Genomic DNA, 13459 nt, shown 5'->3' with positions numbered 1-13459 from the left:
TTGTAGGTGTTTTCAATCTTTAGATAAGTTATCTAGCTGATCTCCTGCTAGCTGAAGTAGTCTCAGCTTGTTACTTCTCCACCATCTTGACTCCTCCCCCTCAGTCAATCCTTTAAGAAGTATGGATTCCTTCATTCTTCCCAGCCCTGTTAATCCAGGAGCCCTAACACAAACCCCTACTCCTCAGGTCGTTCCCTTCCATTCCTTCACCCAGCTCTGGAGGCCTGTTAGTGTCAGTCAAGGCCAACCCAGGAATCCTGGGGCAAAGAATCATGGACTGCATGGTGGTCTTTGGAAAGGAGAACATAGGGTCACTGGAGAGTGAGCTCTAGGTCAGGAAAGTGACCTCAAGGAATAGAATCTGGAAGGACAGATGATACTGTGTGAGTCATTGATTAAGGAACACCTCCTGCCTCCCTCCCTTTCTCCCTTCCTCCCTCCCATCCTCCTTTCCTCCCCTCCTTCCATCCATCCACCCACGCATGCATGCATGCATCCATCCATCCATCAATCCATCTTTCCTTCTGTGAGAACTGAGCAATGCATATCCTCTTGTGTATTTTTTTTTATTTTTATCGAGAATTTCATTCTCCACTTTCTGGATAGCTTTCTGAGCCTTAATGTATGGTAGTTTCCCAGTGATTCTTTCTATCCTTAAATCCAAGTTTTAATTTCCCTTCAATTAAAAATCAGCACAACAAGGGTGCCATTGCACTAACTTACAGTTTGGTAATTTCCATTCTCTTCTCTCACATGACTGTGAACAAATGGACTGTTTTTATCACTTACTTTTTTCATTTATTCTCAAAATGTGCACACAGAATATATAAAATATATAAAAAACTCTAAAAATTCAACAGTAAGTACAAAAACAATCTCCTTATCTTTTTAAAACCAAGTAATACTCACCAAAGAAGACACACTGATTGCGAATAGTTTTGTGAAAAGATTTTACAGTAGGAATGATACATTCCTATATGCTATTAGAATGGAAACAAGAAAAAATGGCCAAAAATATAAAGGCTGCCTGTTAATATCCCATGATGATACAGACATAAAGCATAAATGCAGAATCCATTTGTTCCCTGGAAACCCATGAAGACATGAACTGTTTTAAACAAAATAGGAACTAAATGTTGAAATAATAAAGATTAACTTGGTATACAGAGAACGATAATGCCTTTTGGACAATCAGGTAAATCTGGGCTGTGGCTGTGGATCGTCACGTTGTTACTTCCCTCCATGGATTGTCAGCAGAGGCACATTTAAATGCAATTTTTGGCAACTACTGCAAATACATCCCCCTGAATTAATCATGGTAGCAGCTTCAAGCATTACCAAACTGAACTGGAAACTTTCAACAGGAAGCCTATCTCCCAGGCATATTTGAATTTGCCACTAAATTACAATGAAACATTTCTCTTTCTCACAGTAAAGACTCTGCTTTATTTTATTTTAAAAGTAAGAGCCTTGGGCGCCTAGGTGGCTCAGTGGGTTAAAGCCTCTGCCTTAAGCTTGTGTCATGATTTCAGGGTCCTTGGATCAAGCCCCGCATCAGGCTCTCTGCTCAGCAGGGAGTCTGTTTCCCTCTCTCTGCCTGCCTCTCTGCCTACTTGTGATCTCTGTCAAACAAATAAATAAAGTATTTAAAAAATAATAATAATAAAATAAAATTAAGAGCCTGGGGCGCCTGAATGGCTCAGTCATTGGGCATCAGCTTTTGGCTCTGGTCATGGTCCCAGGGTCCTAGGCTCAAGCCCCACACTGGGCTCCCTGCCATTTGGGAAGCCTGCTTCTGCCTTTCCCACTTCCCCTGTTTGTGTTCCCTCTCTCACTCTCTCTCTCTCTCAAATTAAATAAATGAATAAATAAAAACATAAAATCTTATAATGTTATGATATAAAATTATAAATCAAAGAAATAAAATTTTAAAAATAATTAATTAACTTAATTTAATTTAAGAGCCTGCTTTAAGACCTCCTGCAAGGCAAGAAACTTAATTTGTGATGCAAAGTGGAGAAAAGCATGCTTTCTCTCTCTCTCTCTCTCTCTCCATGTGTATGCATGTGTGTATATATACATATATACACACATATATATGATTTTATTATATATATAATCATATTTCTATTTATGTGTTTATATATAAATTATGTATTTATATTTGTGTGTGTGTACATATATATGTGCTTTCCATCACAGAGGCCCTGAGAATTCTGTGGCTCCAAGAATTGTGTGTTTGACTCTAAAATGAAAGGGAAAAAAAAAAAAAAAAACACGAAACTCACAACCACACAAACTGTGAGTGACCTTGAGCTAAGCTGCAGGGATTTTTACACATTTGACCCAGAGACTTCATTTTAAGTTAAAAGCAGTACACTCAGACAGTATAGGTTCTGAACTCCAGGCTCACTGCCAGTTCCGAGTAGCAAACAAACAGCTTTTTGGTAAAATCTCTGTTAAGGATGGGAGGCTCCTCAGAAAGTTCATCTCTCTAATTAGCTTTCTCATTTGGAGGCAAAAAGCAGGACTTAGTGGATACAATAAGCCTCAGGTGACACTCTGTCCTGAAATAAGCACCTAGACGTGTGCCTGGTTGGCACAGTCCCTAGGCCATGAGACTCTTGATCTCATCGTTGCATGTTTGAGCCCAAGCTGGGTTTAGAGAGTATTTAAAAATAAAATCTTAAAATAAAATATTCATATATGTGTGATTCCTAAAACATAATATTATGTGTGGTGCTTCTGGGTGGATGTCATCTTCTATTCTACATGTGTAGCAAGGCAAAATGTATTAGTGATGCCAATATTTATTAGTATTAATATACATTTTATCTAACATTTGAGAGTCTCCATGGGTTTGCATGTGTAAGGAAAGGACAGAGTTCCAGCGGGGCCCCATCTCATGCCCAAATTCCTGGGGAATATGTTCTACTGCTGTCACCAGTGAAGGAATTAATCACCTCAATATATGTGTCACCACTTGAAACCAGGATTTTGCCCCATTCTCTCATCTGTGACTGTCATGGTGCTTAGCACCACTGGCATACATCTGATAGGAAGCTCCACAAATATTTCTCAATACAAGAGGCTCGGAGACAAAGTCCAGATGTTTTTGTCTCACTTCTTCATTGTCTGAGACACTGTCAGTAACGAAAACTGCTCCCACTGCTGTAACCTACACTGCAGTAATAGTCAGCCTTGTCCTCAGGCTGCAGGTCAGAGGTGAGCAAACTTGCCATATTAGTGGAGGCATCTTTGGAACCAGAGACATGACTGGGGACCCCAGGTCCCAGCTGCTTGTCTGAATCTGTGTAGTAGAACAGGAAAAATTGGGGTGGACTTCAAGGCTTTTGCTGGTACCAGTACATGTATTTACTACCAACACTGATGTCCCTGCTCAGGGAGCAGGTGAGTCTGGCTGTTGTTCCTGGAGATGTAGAGAGGGAGGGCGGCTGGGTCAGCACAGGCTGGGACAGGGAACCTGCAAGCACAGACACATCAGAATGAAGAGAAGTGTTAGGGTGCGTGTGGTTGAGAAACTGAGCCAGAGGGATCTATTGGTCTGGGGGACCACCCTCTTGCTCTGGGGCCTGTCCCTACCTGTGCAGTGACAAGAGCACAAGGAGGACAGAGTTCCAGGCCATGATGACACAGCCTCTTCTTAGCTCACAGAGCTGAAACTGGCTGCCCCTGTTCTGTCTTATCCCCCGTCTAAAAGGAGGGCCTGCTCATGCAAATGAGACCCACCCCTGGTTCTCCCTCCTGTGCATTTCCAGTTCTGTGGGCCTTTGATAGGGAGAATTCCTGATGTACTAGATTCCCTATGGTGGGCCTGGAGGAAGTAGCTCCTGGGACCTAACAGGTCCTGGTCAAGGGACTTATCCAGCCTCAAGGATATTATACCAGCCTATCTCTACTGAAAACTAGGGACCCAGTTTTCAGGCCTCCTGTCAGTGGAAGACTGACCTACTGGGAGATGCTGTCCTGCAGAAACCCCCAGACAGTCACACAGTGCCCCTTGTTGGTCTCTGGGAGAATCTCTCCTTCATTCCAATAGATGACAGGCCTCTCCTTCACCTGCTTCTGTGAAAACCTGTGTTCCCACCATGTGACAGTGACCCTGCAGGAAAGGACAAACGTCCTGGTGTGCTGTCCCTGATCAGGCTTTCTCCATGAACTGGGGTTTAGCAGGAGGTACAAGTGCAGTCCTGACCTGGAAAGCCTGTGAATCTCTGTGGAGCTGAGGACAAGATACAGGGATCAGAGAGAAGAAAGAATCTTCCCCCACAGGAGGGCTCAGAGGAGGTGGCCCGGATCTGGTTGCTGAGTGTAAACAAGAGCTTGCAGAGAGGGCACACATCTTCACACAGGAGGACACCAAGTGTGAGAATGTTGGGTCCTTCCTGAGCAACACTGACGGGACACACTGGGGCTGTGGGGACAGAGCAGGAACAATGGAGGGACCATCCTGTGACCTCCCCTCCATTTGATGGGCTTCTAGTCAGTTCTGGTCATTAGGGATTTAGCTCTGTTGGAAGTTCTATAGAATCTGGGACAGGGAGACATGGAAGGGGACACCAGTAAGGTGGCTGGAGGAAGCAGACAGCAGAGGAAACAGGGAAGGGATAAATGTCACATGTCCCCAGGTGTGATACTGGGAGGTAACCGTATGGACCCTGGGCTGTGAAAGAAGGATGGATGATCCAGAATGTCAGGTTGATGGAAGGTGTTTCCCACCTTGATGGGAATGCCCAGACTGACACAGGTGAGGCCAGGTAAGAGAGCAGTTGGGGCCTGCTGATAGTGTGTTGTCCCTCTGTCATATGGCCACCATGGTGTGACCTGTGGAGAGGGGTGGAAACACAGATGACCAGAGCTGAGAAACACCTTCTGTCTCCCATAAGGAGGACATAGGTAATACAGTAAATACCTCTGTGAGGGCTTAGTCTACACCACTCACTCATCCATCCATCCATCCATCCATCCATCCATTCGTCTGTCATTCATTCATTCACTCTCCCCTACATTCTTTATATTGTTCAAGATTTTATTTATTTTGGGGAGAGACAGCACATGTATAAGCTGGGAGTAGTGCAGAAAGAGAGGGAGAAGCAGAGTCCCTGATGAGCCAGACCCAGTGCTTGATCCTAGGACCCTGAGGTCATGACTGAAACCTAAGGCAGATGCCTCACTGACTGATACACTCGGGCCCAACTCCCCTACATTCCTTAAATACCCATTTAAGGAATGTCCACCTGTGTCAAATCTGTGTTCATCATGATGTGAATAAAGTATGATTTTATATTAATTTCATAACTACTAGTACATTGTTCCATGCAATATGGTTTGTTGTTGTTCACCCTCCTCAATGTCTGTGAGAGCCCAGATTACATCACACAAAGGTTTCTACCCAATCATGTTGGGTCTGTTTATCAAAAGATCCTTTGATACACTGGAGAAAGGTATGCAATTTTAGGTGCACCAAATTTGAAGATAAGGAGGACCCAAAGCTAAAAGAAAAAGGAAGAATTAGAAAGAATAATGGACATATCTGGAAAAAAATGTGTCAACTTCTGTAAGTCATCATAAAATATAGAAATAAGTGACCAATATTATATTCCTTAGAAAGAGCAAATAAAATCCTGAGTTTGAGAAATAATGAAATATATTTCATTATGACTAAATTGGTGAATCACAGCATTTAGCAAGGATCCCAGACCTTGAAGGGAACCCTGAGAAACTATCACAAACATTCTCAAGTCATCACGGGTCAGAAGAATCCTTTCTTATGGAGAAGTCTGAATATAGTGGTGAGCACAAGGGTTGGGAAACTGGGGGTTGGAGGAGAACCCAGAGCCCAGGAGTCCCTCACAATGTTGAAACGAGCAGGCAGAATCCCACACACACCAACCCCTGCTGATTCTAGGGTGATGCTGGTTGCCCCAGAAGAGAACTGTCCTTTGGCTGGGCTTTTCATTTCTGAAGGACAATCATGATACACAAGGAATCCCCTAAGTGGATCCATGTGTCAGCATAAAAACCTAGGGGTACCCATGGGAAAAACAAAACTAACCAAACAAACAAAAATTGAGATATAGCTCTCCTGACACAAGAGAAGTTGGTTAAGACCCCCAGCTATTTCCCATGATCTCTGCCCCAGCAGCTTCACTTTCCCAGCCCACATCTTGTAGATCTTCCTAAGAGGTGTCAGAATTAAGAAGAAATGAAAAAAAAAAAAAGTCCACTAGTTAAAAAGTTTAAGGGAATGCAAAATTTGGCAGTCTCTCCCAGGCCAGGAAATAGTCTAACCACATCAGAGACAGCAAATCAGTGGTGAAACCCTCAGTGTTATTTCCAAGGAAACCAGGCTGCACAACTCTAGATAAGGAACTCGAACTCTTTCCAGTGTAATCTGGCTCTGGGAGCAAGTCCCTAGCCATTTCACTGTGGGAAAGCCACCTCTGCTTTGTTATAATGTGAAAGTCTCTGCACTAGGAGGAGCCCAGTCTGCAGTAACACAACAGAGGATGCCTGAAGAGGGCTGGGTTCTCAGTACTCCTGACACCCTTATTCCAACCTTGACATGGGATGAAAAGCTCCCCTTATGAATATTCATCCCAAATAATAAAAAGAACTGACTCAGGACAAGATGACAGGGAACTAGGAGGAGGCGCCGCTTCAACCTGTACCCTAAATTGAGCTGATTACCTACCAAGGGATTCCGATCACCCATGAAATCAGCCTGATATTAGAATTATACACTTCTGGATCTCTATAGGGGCAGAAGATGCCAGTAGGCAGGTAAAGTGGAGTCGGAACATTGGACTGATATCAGAAGATAAACAAAAGGGGGAGGGAGCCATCAGAAATGACCCATTGGAAAGTAATTATCCAATACGAGAGTGCCCTGTGACTGGGGACCAGCACTAACTTGGAGTCTGGTTGAAAGCACTCAAAAAGGGCAAGGATTCTGGGGGGAAATTGTGGGAATTGGGGTAATTGGGAAAGGGGCTTAAATCCCCAAACCCAGGACAGCCACCCCTAGCACTGAGACAGAGAGTGTGCAGGGAAGGAACAAGGTCTTGGTCCCTGAGCAGCAAGCATGCCTGAGAGAGCCTGGGTGGTGGCTTCTGTGAGGCGCGGGGAGACTCACCAGCTGGCAGAACCACAGCTCTTTGCACTCTCCATGTATGCAGGCCTCGAGACCAGAGTCTGAGTAGCGCCCCACAGCCTCTCCTGAGAGAGGTGCATGCAGGCCCCATCCCAGTGCTCTCAGACCTGAAGAGACTGAGCACTCCCAGACTGGGCCAGTAGGAAAACTTCAGTGTGCTATTACTGTTTGGGACCTCTCTGGCAGTCTGGAGCTGCCCAGACAGCTGCTGCTGTCATGGTTTTAGGTACAAGCAGGAGTTCCTGTGTTCTCAGGCACCGTGAGATTGGGAACTTGCTCTGCCAACAGGCAAGGGGGTATTTATGTGCTCTGGAGCACCCAGAAGGGAAGAGACTGAGGCTTCTTTCTAAGAGGGAGGTCTGGGTGCAGTTCGCTTTCCTCTAAACCTCCAAAAACCACCCAAAGCCAACAAGGCAAGAGAAAACAAATGAACAAAAAAAAAAAAAAAAAAAAAAAAAACTCCAGAGAACAAAAGCCTGAAAAACTGGTCATCATTGACTGAAAATCCACTTGGCAGGCCCCTCCCCCAGAAAGCCAACCAAAAAAAAAAAAAAAAAAAAAAAAGACAAGAGAACAACCACCAATACTTCATAGATTTATTTTTAATTTGTCCCCACTATTCTGGTTCTTTTTTTTTTTTAAGATTTTATTCATTTATTTGACAGAGAGAAATCACAAGTAGATGGATAGGCAGGCAGAGAGAGAGAGGGAAGCAGGCTCCCTGCTGAGCAGAGAGCCCGATGCAGCACTCAATTCCAGGACCCTGAGATCATGACCTGAGCCCAAGGCAGCGGCTTAACCCACTGAGCCACCCAGGCGCCCCAGGTTCTTTTTTTTTATAGATAATTTTTTAACCTGTTTACCATCACAGTGAGATGTCCAGTACATCAAGTTCCATAATGACCTTTTAACCTCAACTATTTGATACATACACCTGTGCTTTTCCTTTGCTTTTCTATTTTTTAATTTTAGTTTAGTTTATTCTTTTTTTAATTTTTTTATTATTCATATCAAGTTAATCTTCAAGGTAATCCTTTTTCCCAATCAATGCTACCTCTATAGTTAAACCAATTTCTAATCCCCGTCTATCTTAGGAAAGTTAAGTCCTTTAACAAAGATATTAAGATACATCCAGGAAGAATAAAAATAACCTTCCTCCCCCACACTGAGAATATATAAACATTCTCTCATCTTTTTTTTTTTTTTCTGCCAGTGTTTCTGTGTATTTGTGTTTGTCCTGGTAGTATATAAATCCTACTCTTGGGCTTCTTTTTGATGAGATTCTTTGTTTTGTTTTGGTTTGGTTTGGTTTTATACATATATTTATTTATTTTTCTCTTGTCATCTACTTTTATCAGTCTCTCTGTTTGTCTGTTTTTGTTGGAATACTTAATAAATCTTACCTAGGGGCCCCTCTGGGCTGGGCCTTCTCTTTTATTTTATCTTTCTTTTATTTCCTCTCTCTCTCTCTCTCTCTCTCTCTCTCTCTCTTTTTTTTCTATTTTTTTCTTTTTTCTCTCGTTCTTTTTTCTTTCATTTGGGTGGGGACTCCTGATTGCTCAGAAGTGTTCCAGGGTGCACCATGCCTGCACCATGGTTGACACATTCAGCTACATCTGTTCAGTCATCTCTCACCAAAATGACCAACAGAAGTAAAATTCAGAGGTGGGTCTTCTGCAACAGAGCTAATGGCTATCGAAATAAACAATATGTCGGAAAGGGAATTCAGGCTGACAATAATCCAGGCAATAGCTAGGTTGGAGAAAGCCAAGGATGACAAAGTGGAATTGATTAGGGCAGAACTGAAAGCCACCAGGGATGATGTTCACAATGCTCTCAATGAGCTCCAATCTAATGGAAATTCTCTAAAAGCTAGGGTAACTGAGACAGAAGATAGAATTCGTGATCTGGAGGATAAACATATAGAGAGAAAGGATCAGAAGGAAGCCTGGAACAAACAGCTTAAAAACCAAGAAAATAGAATTAAGGAAATAAATGACACCATGAAATGTTCCAACATCAGAATTATTGGAATCTCTGATAGGGAGGAGAAAGAAAGAAGACTAGAAGATATAGGAGAACAAATTATCCATAAAAATTTTCCCAATCTTGTGACTAGAACCAGCGTTCATGCACTAGAGGCAGAATGGTTTCCCCCCAAGATTATAGAATCTAGAAAAACATCAAGGCATCTGATAGTAAACTTGAGAAATCATAATTGTAGACAGGATCTATTGAAAGCAGCTAGGACAAAGAAGCGCTTTACGTACAGAGGAAAGCCCATCAGAATAATGTCAGACCTATCCACAGAAACCTAACAAGCCAGAAAGGGCTGGCAAGACATATTCGGGTAACTAAATGAGAAGAATATGTAGCCAAGAATACTTTACCCAGCAAGACTGACATTCAAAAATGAATGGAGTGGAAAGTGGGAGGTTTGGGGAACCAGGTGGTTGGTGTTAGGGATGGCACGGATTACATGGAGCACTGGGTGTGGTGCAAAAACAATGAATACTGTTACGCTGAAAAGAAATTTTAAAAAAAAATTAAAAAATGAATGGAGAAATAGAGTTTCCAAGACCATCCAGGCTTAAAAGAGCATATGACCACCAAGCCGACACTGCAGGAAATATTAAGGGGAGTTATGTAAAAGAGGAAAAAGCCTAAGAATATCATTTAACAGAAATATATGGAGACAATCTACAGAAAGAAAGACTTCAAAGGAAACACGATGTCAACAAAAACATATCTCTCAATAATAATTCTCAATGTGAATGTCCTAAATGTGCCATAAAAATGACACAGGGTTACAGATTGAATAAAACAACAGGACCCATTCATATGCTGTCTACAAGAGACCCATTTCAAACCTAAGGATACACGCAGACTGAAAGTGAAGGGATGGAGAAGAACCTTTCATGCCAATGAGCCTCTAAAGAAGGCTGGGGTAGTGATTCTCATATCATATAAATTAGATTTTAAACTAAAGAATGTAGTCAGAGATACAGAAGGACACCTCATCATTCTTAAAGGGGCTATCCACCAAGATGATCTAACAGTTGCAAATATCTATGTCACCAATATGGGAGCAGCCAATTACATAAGAAAACGTTAACCAAGATAAAGAGTCATATTGATATGAATACATTAATAGTAGGAGATCTAAACATGCCTCTCTCGGTAGAGGCAGATCATCCAATGAGAAAATCAATTAAGAAACAAGAGCACTGAATTACACATTGGACCAAATGGACCTCATAGATATATCATTCCACCTTAAAACAACAGAATACTCATTCTTCTCAAGTGTACATGGAACATTCTCCAGAATAGACCTCATGCTGGGTCACAAATTAGAGCTCAACTGATACCAAAAGACTGAGATTATTCCCTGCATATTCTCAGATCACAATGCTTTGGAACTGGAGCTCAATCAAAAAGTTGGAAGGAACTCAAACACCTGGAAGCTGAAGACCACCTTGCTTAAGAATGCTTGGATCAACCAGGAGATCAATGAAAAACTAAAATAATTAATGGAAACCAATGAGAATAAAGACACTTTGGCCCAAAATGTGTGTGATACAGAAAAAGCGATCCTAGGGGGGAAATACATAGCATCCAAGTCTCCCTTAAAAAAAAATGAAAAATCCATTCATCCGTTAAAGGTCATCTTGGTTCTTTCCACAGTTTGGCGACCTTAGCCATTGCTGCTATAAATATTGGGGTACAGATGGCCCTTCTTTTCACTACATCTGTATCTTTGGGGTAAATACCCAGAAGTGCAATGGAAGAGTCATAGGGAAGTTCTATTTTTAATTTCTTGAGGAATCTCCACACTGTTCTCCAAAGAGGCTGCACCAACTTGCATTCCCACCAACAGTGGAAGAGGGTTCCCCTTTCTCCACATCCCCTCCAAAACATGTTGTTTCCTGTCTTGTTGATTTTGGCCATTCTAACTGGTGTAAGGTGATATCTCAATGTGGTTTTAATTTGAATCTCCCTGATGGCTAGTGATGATGAAAATTTTTTTCATGTGTCTGATAGCCATTTGTATGTGTTCTTCATTAGAGAAGTTCTGTCCATACCTTCTGTCCATTTTTTGATATCATTGTCTGTTTTGTGTGTGTTGAGTTTGTGGAGTTCATTATAGATCCTGGATATCAACCCTTTCTCTGTACTGTCATTTACACTATGGAGTATTATGCCTCCATCAGAAAGGATGAATACCCAACTTTTGTAGCAACATGGACAAGACTGGAAGGGATTATGCTGAGTGAAATAAATCAAGCACAGAGAGCTAATTATCATATGGTTTCACTTATTTGTGGAGCATAACAAATAGCATGGAGGACATGGGGAGTTAGAGAGGAGAAGGGAGTTGTAAATTGGAAAGGGAGGTGAACCATGAGAGACTATGGACTCTGAAAAACAGTCTGAGGGGTTTGGTGGCAGGGGATGGCAGCTTGGGGTGCCAGTTGGTGGGTATTATAGAGGGCACGGATTGCTTGGAGCACTGGGTGTGGTGCAAAAATAATGAATATTGTTATGCTGAAAATAAAAAATAAATTTAAAAAATTGAAAAATCCAAAATACAGCAACTGTCTCTACATCTTAGAGAACTGGAGAATCAACAACAAATTAAGCCAACTCCACACACAAGAAGGGAAATAGTCAAGATTAGAGCAGAAATCAATGAGGTAAAAACTAGAGATACAGTAGAATGTATCAATGATGGTAGAAGATCGTTTTTTGAAAGAATCAATAATATCAATTGGCCACACTAATCCAAAAGAAAAGAGAGAAAGCCCAAATTAATAAAATTATGAATGAGAGGAGTCAAGATGGCGGAGAAGTAGCTGGCTGAGAATACTTCAGCTAGCCGGAGATCAGCTAGTAAGCTTATCTAAAGATTGCAAACACCTGAAAATCCATCGGAGATCGAAGAGAAGGAGAACAGCAATTCTGGAAACAGAAAAACAACCACTTTCTGAAAGGTGTTTTCTTTTCTTTTAAATTCTTTTCTTTTTTTTTTTTTTTTTCTTTTTTTTTTTTTTTTTTTTCTTTCTTCGCTTTGAACCTCTTTTTATCCCCTTTCTCCCCCCTCACGATTTGGGATCTCTTCTAATTTGGTTAAAGCATATTTTCCTGGGGTTGTTGCCACCCTTTTAGTATTTTACTTGCCCCTTCATATACTCTTCTCAGGACAAAATGACAAGACGGAAAAATTCAACTCAAAAAAAAAGAACAAGAGGCAGTACCGAAGGCTAGGGACCTAATCAATACAGACATTGGTGATATGTCAGATCTAGAGTTCAGAATGACAATTCTCAAGGTTCTAGCCGGGCTCGAAAAAGGCATGGAAGATATTAGAGAAACCCTCTCGAGAGATATAAAAGCCCTTTCTGGAGAAATAAAAGAACTAAAATCTAACCAAGTTGAAATCAAAAAAGCTATTAATGAGGTGCAAACAAAAATGGAGGCTCTCACTGCTAGGATAAATGAGGCAGAAGAAAGAATTAGTGATATAGAAGACCAAATGACAGAGAATAAAGAAGCTGAGCAAAAGAGGGACAAACAGCTACTGGACCACGAGGGGAGAATTCGAGAGATAAGTGACACCATAAGAGGAAACAACATTAGAATAATTGGGATTCCAGAAGAAGAAGAAAGAGAGAGGGGAGCAGAAGGTATACTAGAGAGAATTATTGGGGAGAATTTCCCCAATATGGCAAAGGGAACGAGCATCAAAATTCAGGAGGTTCAGAGAACACCGTTCAAAATCAATAAGAATAGGTCCACACCCCATCACCTATTAGTAAAATTTACAAGTCTCGGTGACAAAGAGAAAATCCTGAAAGCAGCCCGGGAAAAGAAGTCTGTAACATACAATGGTAAAAATATTAGATTGGCAGCTGACTTATCCAAAGAGACCTGGCAGGCCAGAAAGAGCTGGCATGATATTTTCAGAGCACGAAACGAGAAAAACATGCAGCCAAGAATACTATATCCAGCTAGGCTATCATTGAAAATAGAAGGAGAGATTAAAAGCTTCCAGGACAAACAAAAACTGAAAGAATTTGCAAACACCAAACCAGCTATACAGGAAATATTGAAAGGGGTCGTCTAAGCAAAGAGAGAGCCTACAAGTGGTAGATCAGAAAGGAACAGAGACCATATACAGTAACAGTCACCTTACAGGCAATACAATGGCACTAAATTCATATCTCTCAATAGTTACCTTGAATGTTAATGGGCTAAATGCCCCTGTCAAAAGACACAGGGTAT

At 41.7% G+C, this 13459-nt stretch overlaps 1 protein-coding gene and 1 pseudogene across 1 annotated transcript in view; both read right to left on the bottom strand.

Annotated features, from left to right (window-relative positions):
• Nucleotides 1-3146: 3146 nt before the first annotated feature.
• On the bottom strand, nucleotides 3147-3647 carry LOC106004665 (annotated as a pseudogene).
• A 322-nt stretch (nucleotides 3648-3969) lies between these two features.
• Nucleotides 3970-13459, bottom strand: part of LOC101693225 — a 35597-nt gene continuing 26107 nt past the window's right edge. Inside the window, exon 6 of the mRNA XM_013050898.2 lies at nucleotides 3970-4123. Within this exon, the coding sequence (XP_012906352.2) occupies nucleotides 3970-4123 (154 nt within the window). The remainder of the gene's footprint in view (nucleotides 4124-13459) is intronic.

Source organism: Mustela putorius, unplaced genomic scaffold (genome assembly GCF_011764305.1).
Source record: "Mustela putorius furo isolate JIRA1106 unplaced genomic scaffold, ASM1176430v1.1 tig00000081_pilon_pilon_pilon, whole genome shotgun sequence".
Classification (NCBI taxonomy): Eukaryota; Metazoa; Chordata; class Mammalia; order Carnivora; family Mustelidae; genus Mustela; species Mustela putorius.
Note: the sequence above shows the minus strand (reverse complement) of the source record. Positions and strands in the feature narration are given on the sequence as shown.